At 45.6% G+C, this 18,978-nt stretch overlaps 1 protein-coding gene across 1 annotated transcript in view; it reads left to right on the forward strand.

Moving 5' to 3' along the window:
- The window catches only part of LOC144156296 (casein kinase I-like), a 40,835-nt gene that overhangs the window by 13,933 nt on the left and 7,924 nt on the right, over nt 1-18,978 (forward strand). Inside the window, exons 4-5 of the mRNA XM_077688248.1 lie at nt 9,774-9,872; nt 15,281-15,794. Coding sequence (XP_077544374.1) covers nt 9,774-9,872; nt 15,281-15,794 — 613 coding nt within the window. The remainder of the gene's footprint in view (nt 1-9,773; nt 9,873-15,280; nt 15,795-18,978) is intronic.

The raw sequence follows: 18,978 nt of genomic DNA on the forward strand, positions 1-18,978 counted from the left end.
CCCATATGTCGCTTCAGGACGTTAAACCAGAGAATTTGCAACTTTTCTAGTCAAAAACAATCATAATGGCCTGCAACAACTGCGCATCACTTGCTGCCATGCGCAGTAACTCCATTTCAGAATAAATGCAAAGTAACATCAAACTGGGTTGCAAAAACAACATGTAGCTTATAAATTATTACAAAGTTACTCTGAAGTAGGTAAACGTGCTGCTAATTTTTAAAATGACAGCTTGCCGATAAGTTTGAATTTCGGGCCGCTTCCGTTCGTGTCACTTCCGTTCGCCATGACACCTTTATTGCGCGGATTTACGACAGCACGCAAGACACGCGCGACGTTTGGAGAGGTGGCCAAGTGGGTCTCCGACTCTTGGGACTCCATTTCTACAAAAACAGTTGTAGCTGGGTTGATAAAGGCCAGAGTAACCCGGTCCGCGAGTGGTGACGATGTTGGCGAAGAAGGCATCAGTGAGTCGGAGGGCGATAGCGATACGCCGGCGAGTTCCCACTTGAAGTTGCTGAATTATTTGTAAGCGAGTCTGCGGAAGATGGCTTCGATGGTTTTGTCTAAACACCGTCTAAGTACACGCCATCTGTGTGTATCAATAAACCATTTTTGAGAAGTTAGTTCTGGCTAGACTTTGGACGGTATATGCACATCTAGCCCTCCTTACCGAGGGGTGCGTTCACAGGCGGCGGCTGCAGCAACCATGTACTTTCGCCGCACTTTCTAACGATCTGATTCACTATGAGTTTACCTAAATAACAAGTGCGTCTTGTATACCGGTGCGTCTTATACACCGGTGCGACTTATATACGTTTTTTTCGGAAAAACTGTCATTTTGAGGGGGGTGCGACTTATACAAAGTGCGACTTATAGACCGGAAAATACGGTAATAAATGTCATTCTTCTGCTCCAAAATCAAGATTTCGCTGCTCCAAAAACTGTTCCCAAATCTGATTCAGCTGTCTCACCCCTGTTAACTGTAAAGCACAACGAACTGTTTGAAAACGGTCATCGAACGTGTGTATGTAAAAAATAAAAGTTCAGACGCCTCCTAAGAAAAAATTGTTCCACCACTGCACGGGAAGCTTCGAATTCCCCGGGCCAATCTTATCACTCAAGTCCAATAATTAGTGGTTCAGTGAGCCGGCATCTTCCAAAACAAACTTTCAAGATTAAGTTCACCAGCCAAATGCTATAAATTAACCGGCATAAGCGTTTTTGTTTTTGTCACGCGCACGTATCACATTAGTTTTTCAGTAGAGTGCGTGCGTTATGTGTTAATGTTAATGTTAACGCATAACGCACACATTAATGTGCGTTATGTGTGTGCGTCATGCTCCAGCCCTTGTTTGCTTTGTCAAAGCCATGCCAGCAACAACAGAAGAGAACTCTGCGAGGCATTCATGTGCACGTGCTCGTGGCTCTGCGGGTGCCAGGGGACCCTGTCACCGTTTCAGTTGAAAATTGCAGCCGAGGCTGTGCGAGCAGAACTCGTGCCCTGCAGCCTCGCTTCCCCTTCGAAAAGAAAGCAGGAGGGATGCATGGTGGGGTGGAGGGGTAGCAGCGGGACGGGGGGGGGGGGGCGACACCGAGGGAGTGCTGTGGCTTGAGAGGAACAAAAGCTTGATGTGGGTGAGTTGGTACATACTGCTAAAAATTAATCGGCGCTAAAACAGGGACGAGAGGAACACGTAACTCACAACACGGTGCCGAACTTCCAACTAGAATTTATTGAAAAAGATGCTGCTTATATACACAAAACTAAAAAACTAAAAACGAGAAGCAATTGTCACGTCTAAGTTTGCCCAAAAGTTTGCCCAATGATGAGCAAAAATCCGAAGAAAGAATCTGAACCCTGTGCAAAAAACCACGCTGTTCGCTACACCGACTGCAGGATGGGTGTAGTTTATGAAATTCCCCTGAGCTGCAAAAGAGTGCATATTGGGCAAACTGGAAGGTGCTTCAATGACAGGGCAAGGGAGCACAATGGGGCAGTTGAAAATAAAGCTGGTGGCCACCTACCTGATCACTGCAAACGATGCAAGTGTAGCCCCCTGCTAGATAGGACAAAGTTCTTGCGGAAAGCACGAGGAAGGCTTGAGAGCGAAATTATGGAAGCTCTTTTTATTAGACAGGCAGGGGATAACTGCGTGAGTACTCCGTCCTTATCGCTGACTGATAAAGAAGTGGCTTTTTTAAACATGTGATGCATTTAGACGTGACAATTGCTTCTCGTTTTTAGTTTTTTAGTTTTGTGTATATAAGCAGCATCTTTTTCAATAAATTCTAGTTGGAAGTTCGGCACCGTGTTGTGAGTTACGTGTTCCTCTCGTCCCTGTTTTAGCGCCGATTAATTTTTAGCTTGAGAGGAGTGTCTGAAAATGAGTGCCATCTCTGTGAGCCATTAGAACTGCCGAGGGGAAAGCCATAATGCCTACACTTCACAGAAAACAGGGTGCTGAAAAGGCAAACACATGCTGCCGCACAAAACGTAACGCACGCTACCGAAAAACTGATGCATCAAAACAATTGGGGATATTTCAAAACAAACAGATTCCAAATTTCCTGGAGCTGTCATTATTTTGTGCATATGCAGTGTGCTACAAGGCCCGGTTTTGTTTGCTCCCAGTACAACTGGACGTTCTTACCCCCAGAAGTTTTTCCTTCCCACTCAGCGAGATCCGGCCTTGCTTCCAGGAAAGCGCACCTGTTGCGAGACACCACGAGTTAGAGATTGGTGACAGGCAGTGTTCCCAGACATTCGGACGCCTGATCTACCCCCTCCCTCCTGTTTTGATCTTTGCTTTTTATCAGCTCACCTGCTGCCCTTATCACGAGTTCACGCTCCCGCAACACTACGGCGAAATGAACAAAGCGTGTTCACCACCAGTCTTCTAACTAAACCTTGCAGCAAAAGAAGAGGCATGATAATAGCTAAGTATTGTCTTTTTTCGGCGAAAAACAACATTTTTTAAGCTGCAAGATGCAAAAAATACAAGGTCCAAAATATTGAGTAGTGCTAATCAACATCAAACGATCTCAAACCGCACCGGAAAAAGAAACTTGAGACAAAATAGTGTTCACATAGGCGCCGATATTGAAATAGGCATTAAAAATAGGAATTTATGGCCATTTCTAGTGTGCAACCTCCACCGGGGACAAAGCGAAAAAAAAAAAAAACTAAACTGGGCTCAAGCTCGATACACAATAAACACTGCGAATGCCATGCGCGCACAGGCCTCAAACGCCCGCGCGTTCCTCGCGGCGAGTTGGGCGGAGAGGAATCGTCAGCGACGGGAGGACAGTAAGAAAGGGAGAGGAAGGGATGGAGGGGGAAAGAAGTAAGCGAACGAAAAGAGAGAAAAAAAGGAAAAAAGCCCTTGTACATTAGGTGAAGGTGTCGCATAAACTGGCGACCACCTGCCGCCGCTTTTTTGGCGGGGAGAACATTACTGGTCTGGCAACCATGGCAGCCTCGCGAAAAATGTCGGGAAAATTTGCGGGTACGCCAGCTGAAATGCTACCAGTTTAACTGCACATTGCAGCTTGGGCAGGGATAGTGGCTGGGGCCAGGTTCTTCTCCAACTATTGTTCATGCCTTTTACCGGGACCATGATGACAACTTTGCTCCCATCGATTGCTTGGTCGGAGTAACACTCGTGCCAGTTTTGATGCAAACGTCAGTCGAGTGAGTTAAGGACGGCCACTCACCAGCTGCTTTTCCACGCTCTATTTGTGACATATTTAGTGGGATTGACTGGTGTCAACCAGATCAAGCAAATATTGAAATAGTGCTGAAACTCAAGTGTTCATATCGAAAACGTTTTGTGGTGCTATGGTGCAATAATGTCAAGAATGGGCACTGATGTGAGGCAAATGCTACAAGCAGCTTTACGAGCTGCTGTGACGCTTCGCTGTGCTTTGTGCGGCTTTTGCAATAGTGTGGCTGTTTTAGACGTAAAAAAGAAATTGCAGTTAAACGGTGGATCACGTGAGCTCAACGCGTCCAGGCCTGGTCGCTGACCCTGAACAAAAGCGTCGCTTTCCTAATTTACACGGAAGCATGATTCCATTGCATCCATAGTGCTGAAGCCAAGGTCCCACTGTGTTATCTCCCCACTATGTAACTCTGACTTTTTGAAGCACACATGGTTTTGTGTGTAGCATTTTGTATTCGATTCAGAAAAAAAAAAAAGTCATTTTTTTTAGTCAATTACGAAGGGAATAGTGGTACTGATCAAATATTTTTTGAATTGTATCCAATATTTTCGAATTGAAGGGAATATTTTCTAATTTTATTTTACTGCTTAATTAAAAAGACAAAGGAAGTGATAATAAACTCAGGTTTAATGCAAGTTTATTGACAAAATATTATATCTGGTTCTTTGGTTGCATTGCTTGGCTTGCATTGGTGCACTATTTCAGTGGTGAGCTATTACTGTGGATAAACACGAGCTGTTCAACATGCTCTGGAAGAAGTTGCCTCCTGCGTGTCACAACATTTCCAGATGCTGAGAAGTCTCTCGCTTGAGTCTTGCGTGGCTGGTATTGAGAGGTACATTAGAGTGATCCCCGACAGTAGTGGGTACCGGTTCTTCCCTACATTTCTCCACCAGAGATAAGGGTTCTCAGTGCGAGGTATCACAGGCATGTGGAGATAGTCCTTTACCTCTTCTTGTGGTTGTTGTTGGGTGCTCGCCTGTGATGAGCTAGTAGAGGCCAGTGCACCAAAGACGTCCAAGACATCACTGGTCACAGGTGCAGGTGTGCAGCTGGCATCAGCTTCCTTGCCACTAACTGGAGGAAGATGGTTCTTAACTCTTTCGTTACGGTGGGAAATTGACCAATTTTGAAGGGTCTAACAAAACATTTTTTTTGGGCTATACATATTGGTTAGGAGCACATTGCAGTGACATAAAATGCAGATTATTCCACGTGCTTTCCAACGACACCAGTTTTAATAATGTTTTCCTAAATAATGACTGCGAAAAAAATTATCGAATTCGAAATGTTTGTCCACGCGTCGAAGAAAATAAGAAAAAAGAAAGTTGTGTATAATAAATGACCAGTAGTAGAAAAAATTTAGAATATACATTTTGTAGGTAAACATTTCAAAAACCTGCCGTAGAAAAAAAAATTGAGTTGCGCAGTACAGTTTGTAAGATATAAAAGAAAATGTTAGCCCGCGTGGTGCCCGTGCTATGTGGTGAAGCCCAACCACTATTTCAAATTTTGCTATTTTGGATGGTTCTCTAGAAGAAATCTGGTGGTTTGACATTATTAAAGGCTCAAATTAGCCTCCACGTGATGTAAAAACACCTTGTCAATGATTATCACCGGCACAATATTGAAGCTAAGCAAGCGATGTGAAAAAATCCGCTTGGAGTTGAGAACCAAACTCTTTGGTAGATGCTTGTTGACGTTCTGATGATCACTTATCAGTAAGAACTTTCATTTGCGGTTTAATATCATGTTCTGACTCACTATGGTAGCCCTGCTTGCAGGAATAACGTACGATGCGCTCGAATCATGCCCAGGAAGCTTTCACCCAGCCGCCGTCGGGCTGTAAAGCGAGTTCAGCACTACGAGCCTACTGCATTGCAGCGCCACCTAACAATTTTGAAAAGTAACAAATACAAGGCTGTTCGGAGACTTTACCAGAACAGACAGTTGTACTAAGTAGCGACACTAGACCTCCGGAAATACCCTCGTATGATACCGAAACTGGCCGGTGAACAGCTGGCGGTGCTCAAGGCCAATTGGAAGCGTTCTCCTCGTCTGAACTGATACCCGATGACTTGGTGTTATCGTTTGACTTTCAGCGGAAGCTCTTATCGCAGAAACAAGGCGTAGATGAAGTGGAAGCGCGAGCGGCATGCTTGTTTTGAGGAGTAGTAGCGGGCGACGGAGGCGCCATGGCAAATGAGCTTGTAGTTGGGTAACTGTGTAGTAGCGCCAAATATGAATTTCGCAATGCAAAAACGAAACCGAAACTGGTTGAAAATGGCAGGCACACTTGCTAGACATGCGGGGGACCATCAGAAATAAGCTTTGGGAGAATAAAGCTGGCCTTTGACCGAACCAAAGATCATTAGTGAATAGCTGGGGCTATTTTCAAGTAACTATCACCTCTTAACGCTGCCGCATTACAAAGCTGACTGCAGTATTTGGTATTTGTATTGCCAGGAGCCTTTTGACAAAAAAAATATTATGGTAATGCAGCCTAACCACGACCTGCATCCTTTTTCCTCAAGTGCAGCAGCCACGCCCCCTTCCTCAAAAACACACGCACCTCAGCTCGCAAAAAGCGCCGTCAAAAATCTCAATGTCGCCGGAGCGGGAACACTTAAACTGATTCTAAAAGGGCAGTGCCTAGACTAACCACTGGCCGCATTAGGTGTACGAGAAACGACTACAACATGTTGAAATAGGCAATATAAATCATCGATCACCGGTGATCGATTTGAATAGGCGTGGTAACGAAAGAGTTAAGCCACTGTTTCTCACGCTGCATTGAACCTGGGATCCAACAGTGTACTTAATGCACTCTGCATCTTGATGTCCACAAATAGTGACTTCATGCTCTGCAGAAGATTTCCTGCAAATGCTGCTTTGACACCATTTTGACACTGGTGAGATGAAAGAATCTTCATAGAGTGGAGATAGTGTAGGATGTTTTTCAGAATACAATTCTCATGGTGCCTCCTCAATGCACTTCAAAAATGGCATGACAGTAGCCATGAGACGCCATTTGCTGCAAGTCAAGATCTCTATCATTATTTTGTTCGGAGAGATGCAAACATCCTGTATCACCTCAAGCGCTTCAAGGCCCATGTTCACTTGTGCTTCTCTTAAGCGTCCTCTTTCTTGCTTGCAAGCTCCTTTTGTGATGGCCCACAATAGCTCTGGCCTTGTAACAAAGCTCCTCTAACTTTGGAGTCTTATTTTTTGCACTCTGAATGCACAGCTGCAGTGTGTTGTGCGCAAAGCAATTTATGCTCGACCATGGCGTTCGCGGCACTGCCCCAAGAAAATTCCTTGCGTTGTCTGTGATAACAGTAATGGGAATACCTTGAGGCAGGCCCCAATCCTGTGCAAGCTTGAGTGGCACGTCCTTCAGGTTAGCAGAAGTATGGCACTCAGGCACATGTTTGCACATTAGGTTGTATGTGCAGTTGAGATTCTATATCAAGCAGGGGGCATGTCATGGAGATGTACTGTCCCCCGTCCTAGAAGTGAATCCGTTAGTGGTTAGGGAGTAGCACGGTGTCCCCTTCTTGAAGTGATTGTGCAACTCGCTTAGTAGCACTTTCCTTTTCTTTGGTGCAAAGTTCTGGAGCAGCAGTTTGGGAAGGTGTGGGTCTTGACAGTACTTTGTACTCCGTTACGGCGACACGCATTAACGATAAAAACCCTGGCTCTTCAACGAGCGAGCGAGTGCAGCCCAGTTGCAATAAATTGAGCACCCTTTTTGGTGAGCATCTTAGCTTGCTGGCTGTTATTACTCAAAATAGGCTTGAAGTCGTGGGGAGCGCTTGCAGAACTCGCGTTCGACCTATTGTTGTCTGCTGATTTCCTGGCACTGTCAGCAGACTCAGATCCTCTCATATTCCTTAAATGGTCCCGGGTATAAAACATAAAACATAGCCATGAAATTCTGGTGCTTATATTACATCAGTTTATTACATACATACTTGCTTTTTCAAAGGCAATCTGCTTCCAAATTCACGCCCCAGTTTGACGGTTGCTTCTGAGAAGCAGATCTCGAAGGCTACGCTTTGTTCTCGCTTAGCCTTTTGGATTTGTTTTTGTTGCTTCTGAGAACCGGTCGCACACAGCGTTTCTATAGATACATTATTTTTTAAATATAAGTGTAGGCCGCACACAGCTGGATTTTTACACCCCCTACCCATAGCTATCACAAGTGTGTGTACTTTCGTCCTTTTGTGGCTTTCGTCTCCTGCAGTAGGGGTGGTAGGAGAGATGGGGTGCAGATCTTATCTTTGTCCATGGGAATTTGGTAAAGCATTTTGAAAGCGTTCCAGCACATGCCTAAAGACAGTCTTGTCAAATATATGTGGGGCAATACACACCACCGTGTTCTTTCGTTAACTAAGTACCTGAATCAGAATTGGGCGAAAGTGCAAGGGGGATTGATGCACAGATGTGTATTCAAGCGCTAACGAATGAGTTAACAGAACGAATGACTGATGCCACACCATTTCTTGACTTGTGTGCGTCCGTTTGTGGGTGGATTTGCTTTTTTCTGTTATTGTAGCGGTTCACCTCCACAGAACTCCTGAACTGCGAAAATATTTGAACTTTACGAATAGCCCTATTCGGTTTCGAAGCTGAAATCGAATACAGACATTCGAAAATTTCGAATATTCGCACATGGCTAGTCATTGCTCTTTAAAGGCCAACTGCAACGAAATTTTTGGCCACCTAAATGCACTGTTTTCCAGTAGTATTACTTGAAAAGGTGCTAAGTGCAATATCTGGAGGCCCAAGTATGCGTCACCGCATTGGAAACGAAGATCAAAAATTGGTCTTCTACAAACTGAAACTGGAAAAAAGGGTGGCCATTTTGGCCAGCTGGAAGTGATGTGAGTCGGGAATCGAGTGGGTGCGGCCGGCAGATTTTCCCACGGTTGCCTGCAAGAAGATAGGCACGCATTCGAGGTGTCTCGGGCTGTCTGTTTCTTCACCCTATGTAAAAATCTGTGTAGCGATGACAGCACGGCGTTGTCTTCGTTGTCGTTGAGACTCAGAATTGCCAACCTTGTTTTTACCCATTCCACCAAATTAGCCCCGTTTTTACTTTTTTTTTTCTTATTGGTGAGTGAAATGTGGCCACCAGCGGCTAGTTTTTATTTTTTTATTTATTCTTTTTTCTTTTTTCGAAGTTGTTCGAACTGAATCAATTGCGCACAGTGCGCCATGTAGCTGCCATACACTTGTTCAAGCCCCGACCGGCCGCAAAAACATATCACCTCACGTCGGCTGTACTCGCATATCGAACACTCTTAGATCCGCCTGGCCATGAGTGTGCAGTGCACCGCACAGCTGCTGTACTCATTTGTGCCAGCGCACCAGCTTTGCCAACTGCGTATCGTCTTGCGTCGGCTGTACTCTCGTCACGTGCACTCGTAGAGTTGACCAAGAGCCTGTTCTGCAACTGCCATACTCGCTCGCAAACAGCATATTACCTTGCGTCGACCGGCCCCAGCTCTCTTCGAATTTGCTCTCTTTTGGCTTGGCAATCCAGAGCTTCTTCAGCTTCTCGCATTTCAGAAACGCATGAAAACAATTATTGATGCAAGAGGCACGAATTACGCTGCTCACTTGCGTGGGGCTGCGGTACTTGGGAAAGACAATGAGAGCAACGCGAGTTCTGGCTCCGTCACATCCGGAAGTTCGTCAGTGGCGACCAGTTGTGGCGACACTGCGCTAGGTGCTGCGTCGGCTGGTGAGGCGCGTTTTCAAACTGTTGTATTAAAAATACTGTGCGCATGTGGAGTTCAAAATTTAGGTCAGAAAAGATTTTAGTGGTGTATACCACTCGTTGAAACAGAATTTGGGGCAGGTAAACTTTCGTTGCACTTGGCCTTTAGGGCCTCGGTATACTTTTGTCAGGAACTTGTAACCACAATCATCCTGAAGGCAGTTCTGTAACAAGCTGTGTGCCTCTTTGCCCTACCCAGCTTTGTGCCATGCAAAGAACTAATATCTTGGCATGTGCCACTTGTTTCCGTTTTGTTTTTCAGATGATTACCCACATTGAGTATGTCCACAATAAAAATTTCATCCACAGAGACATCAAGCCTGATAACTTCCTCATGGGAATTGGTGGTCACTGCAACAAGGTACGGCGTTTCTTTTCTGTGTGTGTGTCCGCCCTTTGTGATGGTGCCTGGCCAGCACAGGTGTGGCACTGCCCGCGTGCTCTCCCGCCGTTGGGCTTGATTTCGGTGGCTTCCACTGTGCTTGTCCTGGTTAGGGCTGTGCTGGCAGTGGGCCCCTTTTCGTCCAGGACCTCTGACCATTGCAAGGCTCTTCATCTGATGCTGCATGGTGTGACAGTGGTGGCAGTTCAGCGCTGTTAACCCTTCCAGATAACCTCTAGCGCCTTAAGAACAAAGCCAAAACTGCTAGTTTTCTGGGCATGCCTCTTGCGATAGACATCACCATTGTTGCGCTTTTGCGGAGCTGGATGCTATGAAAAAGAAAAGGCTCCAGTGGACACAGGGTGTGACAACGGTGCGGGCAAGGAAATGGAAGTCCCGGTTTGTCAGTGTTCATAAATGATGGTGTCGTAGCTTTTACAAGACAAAGAATGTCTTTGTACCCAGAAAAAAAAAAAATTGTAGTTGCTTAATGACTTAATTAATTGTCACACCTGTAAATTAATAAATACTTGCACTATCTGCTGAATTTCTTGCTTTTGTGCTTCTGACGTCCAAAACTCCACGAAAGCATGCAGAAAAGCAATTTTTTCTCAAACTAAAAATTCCAGGTCTGGAAGGGTTAAATGCAGCAGCAGGGGAGCATCATATTGAGTCACTTTTATGTTAGTGGTGGTGTTGCCCATAAATTGGAGGTGTGCAAATGTTTGTGTTTGCTATTTGATTTAATTTGCTGGGCTGTTTCACCTTTGGAAGTAATTGAAATTTTTTCAGAGTTAGGTGAAAAGCAGAAACACCCGCCTGTCAAGATTTCGGCACACGCTACAGATGCCCAGGTGGTCAAAATTAATTCGGAGCCCTCCACTACGGCGGGCCTGAAGGCCCAGGTGTAGCTCCGGCACGTTAAACCCTAAAATGTGAAGCAATCAGAATTTACGAATATAGTCTAGTCCACTTGAAACAACATTCAAGTGCCAAGGAAATTACGTCACTATAACTAAGTGGGTTGCGCAAAAAAAGACAACAGAGATCAAAACATTTTATTCGCACTACGAACGTACCACTACTTATTAGCAGAAAATATGCCATAGTCGGTGGGCTTTGTTTGCTTCACGCGAAGCTGTCGCATATCTTCTTCAAGAGCATCTATAGGTGCTTCACCTAGCTGAGAAAAAGGTCCTTGGTGGAAACGAGTCCCTGAGGGACTGTATCATGCGTTGGATCTCCTGCGACGACCCTACCTGAGTAGGCTGCCCAACCGTGTCGTCCGAGTGTCACTGTCAGCACTGTACACACAGCACGTGTCCGCGCAACGGTCGCCTCTTCAGTGGGGCTCTCGGGCATTTCCAAAGCATTGGCCCTGATGTCCCTTCCACGAAAAAACTGAGGCAGTTGAAGGGGCACCCAGTCAAATTCAAAGTGGTGCGCACGTGACGCAACAGACGAATAGGTGAACGTGCGAGCGGGCAACGTTGGCACTGGTGGCGTGAGTTTGCCAGCAGATGCAGCGATGATACCAAAGCGGCAGCGCCGAGAGCGGGGGTTCAGAAGGAAAACTGCTCTTTCCCCTGAGTGAAACTTAAACACAAATTGACACAGGGACGAGAAAGGGAAACGAGACCAGTGCTTACTATCAACTGAAAGTTTTATTAATATTGGAAGCACACATATACCCGGCCAAGACCCAACAATCAGGCACGTGTCCGTCGCACATGCGTACGGGCCGTACCTTTCCTTAAGAAGTAACACATCTTTATCTAAAATGCTCAACGGTGGGTGACTTATACATTGCGAACCCTTAATCTGGCATCAGCCACAAAAAATTGAAAAATATCAAAACTGCAATCTGTGCTATGAAGACAGGAAGGTTGAGCAGAAAACAAATATCCGTGTTTCTCCATGTGAGAAACTGCTTCGCATGGTGGCATGATAGGCACTAGTGAATATTTTTGTATGTATGTAAATAACCTTTGTACTTACACAGCTCGTGTTCTCAGTATTATTCTAAAAGGGCCTTGTGTTCAAAGTGTATATTTCAAATTGTTTTCATGTGTACCCTGTGCAAAGTACAGTTGATGTTCTCATCAATTTTTTTCTTTTTGTTTTTGTTTCTGTTTGATAATTTTGATAAAATTCATACCAAATCTGTTGTTTGAAATTATTACTGTTGAAAAGACCTATCTTGTCTCTTTCATTTCATACCTTGCTCTTTAGCATCAATCACTATCTGTGGCAAGAAAAAAAATATTTCCTGAGCTACTCAGGAACAACCGATGGGCGCTAGTGTTTCTATTTTTGTATGTATGTAAATAACATCTGTACGTAGAGTTCATATTTGCAGTATTCTATAAAAGCCTTATGTTCGAATTGTATATTTGAGAATTCTTTTATGTATACCCTGTGCAAAGTACAATTGATGTTTTCATCAATTTTGTTTTCCACGCGTTACTTTTTTTGTTTTGATAATTTTTTTATAAAATTTGTAATGAATCTATTGTTTGAAATTATTACTTTTGGAAAGCCCTATCCTTCCTCTACCATTTCATACCTTACACTTCAGCATCAATAATTTTCTGTGGCAGGAAAAAAATATTTCCTGGACTACCCAAAAACAGTCGATTTTTCCATGGTCACTAAAGTGTTAAACTTTGAGACCATGCTACCAGGGAGCTTGCCAAAGCATTCCATATCCGGATTAGGGGTTTGCAATGTACAAGTTGCCCGTCACTGAGCATTTTAGATAAAGTGTTACTTCTTAAGGAAAGGGGTTAGAAGAAAAAGAGAAGGAAAAAGGGGGGGTTGTCCTCATGTACGGCCCGTAGGCATGTGCGACGAACACAGATGCCTGATTGTTGGACCTTGGCTGGGTATATATGGGCTTTCGATGTTAATAAAACTTCTGGTTGATAGTAAGCGCTGGTCTTGTTTCCCTTTATCCCTGTGTCAATTTGCACTTAAAGGGACCCAGAAAAGCGTTGTGAAGGTGGCACTCAAAGGCATTCAGGTGGTAGAACACATAACGGGGCATTTTTGAGCCAATTGTGAGCCCCATGTGTTGTACGGATAATTTGTAAACAATTTTTGAAGATAGCCTTTCTCAGCCGATGAGCGCGGCGCCGCAGCGAGCCGATCGCTGCTGACGCAACGCCGAAGGCGCCCCCTGATTCGTCCAACCGCTGGCGAGGTGGGCTGCCAGCGACGTCGCTGCCACTGGCTTCCGGCTGCTCTTCCTCCGTCCTGCGCGATCCCGAGGCAAAGGCGGGTCCGCAGCGATTGACGCGTGCCTAGGTGCAGGAATGTAACTAGCGCAGAACGGAAGTCTAGCGTCGCGATGTCACATGGCTGTTCCCAGTGTTTCCAGCTGCTTTGAAAGAAGCAGAGAGGGAGGAGGAATCGATCGGCAAGGGGTGAGAGGTGCACTTAATTGCTTGTGGCGCACCTAATACTGAATGTAGATCAATAATTCCAACGGCGTTGCATCACTATATTGGTGCTACGCGACAATACAGGCCTTTTGTAACGTTTACAAAAGGCTTTTCTGGGTCCCTAAAGTTTCACTCATGGATGTTCCCCAACTAGCTTGCCTCTCCTCCATTTTGCTCTTTCCCTCCTTCCCCTTCCTTGCAAGTGCTGCAGTCTGCTCGTTTTCTGAGGGTGGAAGGGATGCGAGGCACATGCCATCGGCAGTGAGAGCCGGCGGCAGCTCAAATTTTCTGTGCGCGCTGTAACCAGATTCAGTCGTTACATCCGATATCGTGGCACCCAAGCATTGTAATAAGCGGCTAATTTTACTCTAGAACGCATACAAAAGCGGTGCCATAGTTGTTTATCGTTATATCTGGTATATTGTACACGGCATTGGTACACGTGGACTCGACTGTATAACAGTAAAAGTTGGCTTTCTGGCATGGCAGGCAAACTTTTAATCCTTAATGCACAGCGTGCCCCGTATGGAATGGCATTTTCACACGACGCTGAAGCTGCACGAGAAAGCCTCGCTCGAAGTAAATGTGTGGTAACTCGTGTGTACATTAGCTAAAATGGAACACCACTTGTGTAGAATTTGTAAGTAGGAAGTTTCTTGCCAATACAGCAGCGTCACTGGTCATACCAGCCACTATATCATGCCTAGGAAGGAGGAGCTCTTCTCAGTGACCCGCCGCGGTGGCTCAGTGGCTAAGGCGTTGCGCTGCTGAGCACGAGGTCGCGGGTTCGATTCCCGGCCGCGGCGGCCGCTTTTCTGATGGAGGCGAAAAGCAAAAACGCCCGTGTGTACGAGATTTCGGCGCACGATAAAGATCCCCAGGTGGTCAAAATTAATCCGGAGCCCTCCACTACGGCGCGCCTCATCGCCTGCGTCGCGTCGGCGCGTTAAACCCCACAATCAATCAATCAGCTCTTCTCAGTCACTGGGGGGACTGCAGCCAGTAAAATGTACTTCCTCTATTCACATCATGTTGAGGAACCTGCATTCCTTTATGGCAATATATGCCAACTTTTGTTTCCCTGCTTTGCCATCTGGTCCTAATCGTTTAATTTTTATGCTGTTTTCTAATCAGTAGATGAACACTTAGCTGATGGTTTGCTGAGGAGGATCTACTTTGGCATGCACTAAAATACCTTTTAGGTTCTTATTCTGCTAAGTGACCCTTGGTGCCTCCGTGGACCTCTCGTTCAGTCAGTCATTACTGGCTAAAATTGGGTAATATTTCTGCACTTAGAGAATGCATAAAAGCAGGCAGCCAGGCACTTCCGCTTCAACACCCTTTGTTGAGCACCACGTCCTTGTCTAGCTGCAGTGCATGTTTGCAGGTCTATCAACAGAACCTGTGGGGCGATTTCTGTTCGCTATGGTAGACTTGAGCTTGTTTAGCTGTTTTACACAGTCCCAACAAAAGTGCCAGTGTGTTGGGCTTTCGGTATGTGTTGAAGATCTTCGGGTAGCAAAAATTAATCTGTAGCCCCTTCTCTGTAGCACACCTCGTGGCAGAGGGACTTGAAAACCCCCACTGCATGTTGCACGGAGCAGCCTTGTGTGGGCGACCATGCAAGCGGTGGAGAAGGACTACCCAGTCATTGCATTCCTTCTCAACGGCTGCAGCCCTCAAACGCATGGGCACAACTTTGTCAGTGTGCGCCGTAGTGGTCGATGGCCACCTTGGGAGCTTCTCCGCCAGTCGACTGAGAAGGCACACTCCCCGGCATGCCCCCTGCACCCATCTATCGCAGCTCTGTCCAACTCGACCACTGCAACGTGTTCGTAAATGTGTGCTAGCACTTTCAGGCTAGTGCTGTGCTTGTGCGCTCAGCTTTGGCACAGACAAGTGGGTGGTGCTCACAGAGCGGGGCAATTTCTCTGCTGTGTGCAGCTGTTCCTGATTGACTTTGGGCTGGCCAAGAAGTACCGGGATAACCGCAACAAGCAGCACATCCCATACCGGGAAGACAAGAACCTGACTGGTACGGCACGGTACGCCTCCATCAATGCACACCTGGGCATCGAGCAGAGCCGGCGGGACGACATGGAGTCCATGGGCTACGTGCTGATGTACTTCAACCGGGGCAGCCTGCCCTGGCAGGGTCTCAAGGCGGCCACCAAGAAGCAGAAGTACGAGAAGATCAGCGAGAAGAAGATGTCCACGCCTGTCGAGGTGCTCTGCAAGGGCTTCCCGGCCGAGTTCACCATGTACCTGAACTACTGCCGCGGCCTGCGCTTCGAGGAGATGCCCGACTACAAGTACCTGCGCCAGATCTTCCGCATCCTCTTCCGCACCCTGAACCACCAGTACGACTACGTCTTCGACTGGACCATGCTCAAGCAGAAGGCGGCAGCCTCAGCTGCAGCATCGGGCGCAATGGCCGGCCAGCCAGGGGCCGCACCAGGTGAGCAGCTGCTCCTGCCGTCGTTTCTGTGCCTTCCGTTGGGCACGTCTGACGTTCTCCTCTTTGGCGTGGCAAAGAATTGCATGCAAAAGGGCTGATTACTTCCTAAGTTGAGCATCGTTTGTTGTTGGAACAGAACCCAGAAGGCTGCAGCAGCATTTCAGGTGAAAGCTCCTCTAGAAAATATGCACACTATTCAAATAAATGTACTTGACGAAACATGTTAAAACAAAAATAACTTGGCCAATGTCACGTCCTGTTTTAGCTGGTACTTGAATTTCTCAGTGAATAAAGCATCATTTGCAGTGGGGCATGCACTGAGGGTACTATAAAATACCAAATATTCTGAATAAAACAAAGTTGTATGTTTTCTTCATGGTCCTTTTAAACCAACTGTATCTTGCCACTTCATTGGTTGCTGTATCCAGATACCGTAATTCCTCGTTAACTCGAAGTCCTAAAATCTGCTGAAAATTTCGAGATATGCGGAGTTTCGAGTTAAGGGGGTGCTTTGATCAAAAACTTTATTTTTGCAGTTGTGGTGATAAAAATTGGTGGACATAAGTAGTTTTTTATTCTGATTGTAGATATAAAATTTGTTTTTGTATAAAATTGCTGCATTCAAATTTATTCTGATTTTTGTTTGATTTTTTGACATCTTTAATAAAAAAACTGCTGGAGTGGTACAGCTGAACAAGGTACCAGTGAACTGTGCACAATTCAAGGAGTACAATAAGACTAACAGAATCATTCTACCTTGTCTGTAGCCGAAGTTACGACCGTTTGAAGTTTGGGCTTGGAAGGCAAAACCGGGTTTTTTTTTTTTTTTTTTTGGTTCCCACCTTCCAAGCCCAAACTTCAAACGGTCGTAACTTCTGCTACAGACAAGGTAGAATGATTCTGTTAGTCTTATTGCACTCCTTGATTTGTGCAGAGTTCACGGTACCTTGTTCAGCTGCATCACTCCAGCAGCTTTTTTCACAAAAGGTGTTGAAAATCAAACATAAAAACCTGAGGTGTTGAAAATCAAACATAAAAATCTGAATAAATTTGAATGTAGCTGTTTTGCACAAAAACAACTTATGTCCCCCAATTGCTATCATCATAACTGTAAAAATGCATTTTCGGTTTAAGACCAGTGTGCCCCTTAAAGGGAGGCAAATACATGGTGCCAATGGGAGGCACGGCGAAAAAAAAATTTCTAGTTAACTGCTATTTCGAGATATCCGAGTTCGAGTTAAGGAGGGATTACTGTAGTTGAGAGCTGAAGAAGCTTCAGTGAGTGAGGTAGGCTCTTGTAGAATCTGAACAGCAGTGGAAAAGCATTTTAAAAAAGTGTGTGTAGTTCCGTGCAGTTTTTTTTTTTTTTTAACACGAAAGTGTTTTATTTCGGAATACACAAAGATTTCACTGACGTCATATTTGTCACGGAAATGTCGCCAGTACAACGGAGCAAGCGGCATGTAAAGGGTGCACACAGGGTCTTCTTGCGGGGAAGCAACCCTTAGTACTAAAGCGTATGTTATACTTAAGGTTGTTTGTTTTCGGGTTTTATATTTTAACACGAAAGCGTTTTATGCCGGGATACACCAAAATTTCACTGACGTCATGTCCGTCACGGAATTGACGCCAGTACACCTTTGCCGAAGCGACCCGCCAGCAGGACATTTTACCAATTCCTATGACAGAGGAATCAACCAGTTTTTTTTTTTGTTTGTTTTTTAACTTCTAGCTGTTCAGTAAAATACAAGGCAGCATTTTCAGGTTGAAGTGCAGAGGTACAGTTCTTGCATCTTGCTGCATCTCAGTAACTCTCAGTGGTGGAACTGCTGCACCAAGAGGGTCATCCGGCTCCATTCTGCTCCAAAAGTGTATTAATTTGAATAATTGCTTCATGTCTGCTCCAAGACAGTCGCATGTAATGGCAGTTTTTGCCAGGAACGAAAACTAAAGTGAATATTGTACTGCCGTTTTCCATGAGGTGGCGCGTGGGCGTTCTCGTTTTTCTGATTGGCCGCGTGGTGTGCATGCGTTGTGCATTTGACTGTGGATGGCCGTGTAGGCCTGCTGATGCCTTCGGTCATGCCTGTGGGTGGGAGATTGGGAGATAAGAGCGCGCGCTGGGAGGCCGCGCACATTGCCGCCTCCGCTTTCTCTTTGTGGTTACAGTGATGGCATTTAGGGGAACGCAGCTCCCATTTATAGGGACACTGAAGTGAATTTGTCAGCTGCTGTTTTTGCTTGTACTGCGTAGGCTGGCCCAAATAAACACACTTTTCATCGTTTATTTGGGCAACAAGGCGGTATTTATTGTAGAAAGCCTGAAAGAAGAAAAACTGCCATGCACAGGCTGCTGCACCAACAGCAGTGACATCAATACAAGGTGTTACGTGATTGGACGATGTCTAAGGTTAGAATTGAAACCAGTTTCTGTTTCGATTCTGTGAAACATGCTTGGCATCCAACGTTATCATTGGATGGGAATTTTTGATAGCTGAATAATTGGCATACTGTGCCTCTGTCATGTTGTGTCGGCTGTAAAATGCATCAGATAAGCCTGCCAGCATGGCTTGGAATCGTAACAATCACTAGCCGAGGCGTACGCAGTGGATGAATGCTCTCCGCGTCACTGCAGACGCTCAAATGCGATGCGCTTTTCCCCCATCTTTGAAGCTTGCCTGGCTTATGCCTGTATCGTAAGAGGCATGTTTGCACCAGGCCAAGGGTCGGCTGATTGGAGACTGCCCGCAAGCAGTCGGTGCTTATGGCAACACCACCCCAGCGAGAACTTGTCAGCACGTCAGTGTCAGTCTGCACGCGTTCTGTGAACTTGCTCAGGCAGCAATGTAAGTTACAGTGCAAAAATTGGGAATTGAGTATAGAAAACATTGCCCAAAAAGAAGAAAATCAGCTTCAAAAAAGAAAAAACATTATCGGGGATTCGAACTTGCGACTTGCAAAATAGTGCTCTAGACCACTTGGCGATAAGCCAACAATGGCAGGGGCATAAATACAAAGTATATAATGTGTAGCCAGTTTACATTGTTATTTAGGTTTAGCCTCTCATGCAGCTCATATGACTATTCCTTGTATAGCGCCCTTGCAGTAAGCGTCCTCTAGATTAACACAATATCTCATGTCTAGCAACTGCATTCCTTAAGCCGAAAAGCGTTCGCAGATGTGT

The sequence above is a fragment of the Haemaphysalis longicornis genome, unplaced genomic scaffold (genome assembly GCF_048455015.1).
Source record: "Haemaphysalis longicornis isolate Haplotype H1 unplaced genomic scaffold, Haemaphysalis longicornis Haplotype H1 scaffold_1, whole genome shotgun sequence".
Classification (NCBI taxonomy): domain Eukaryota; kingdom Metazoa; phylum Arthropoda; class Arachnida; order Ixodida; family Ixodidae; genus Haemaphysalis; species Haemaphysalis longicornis.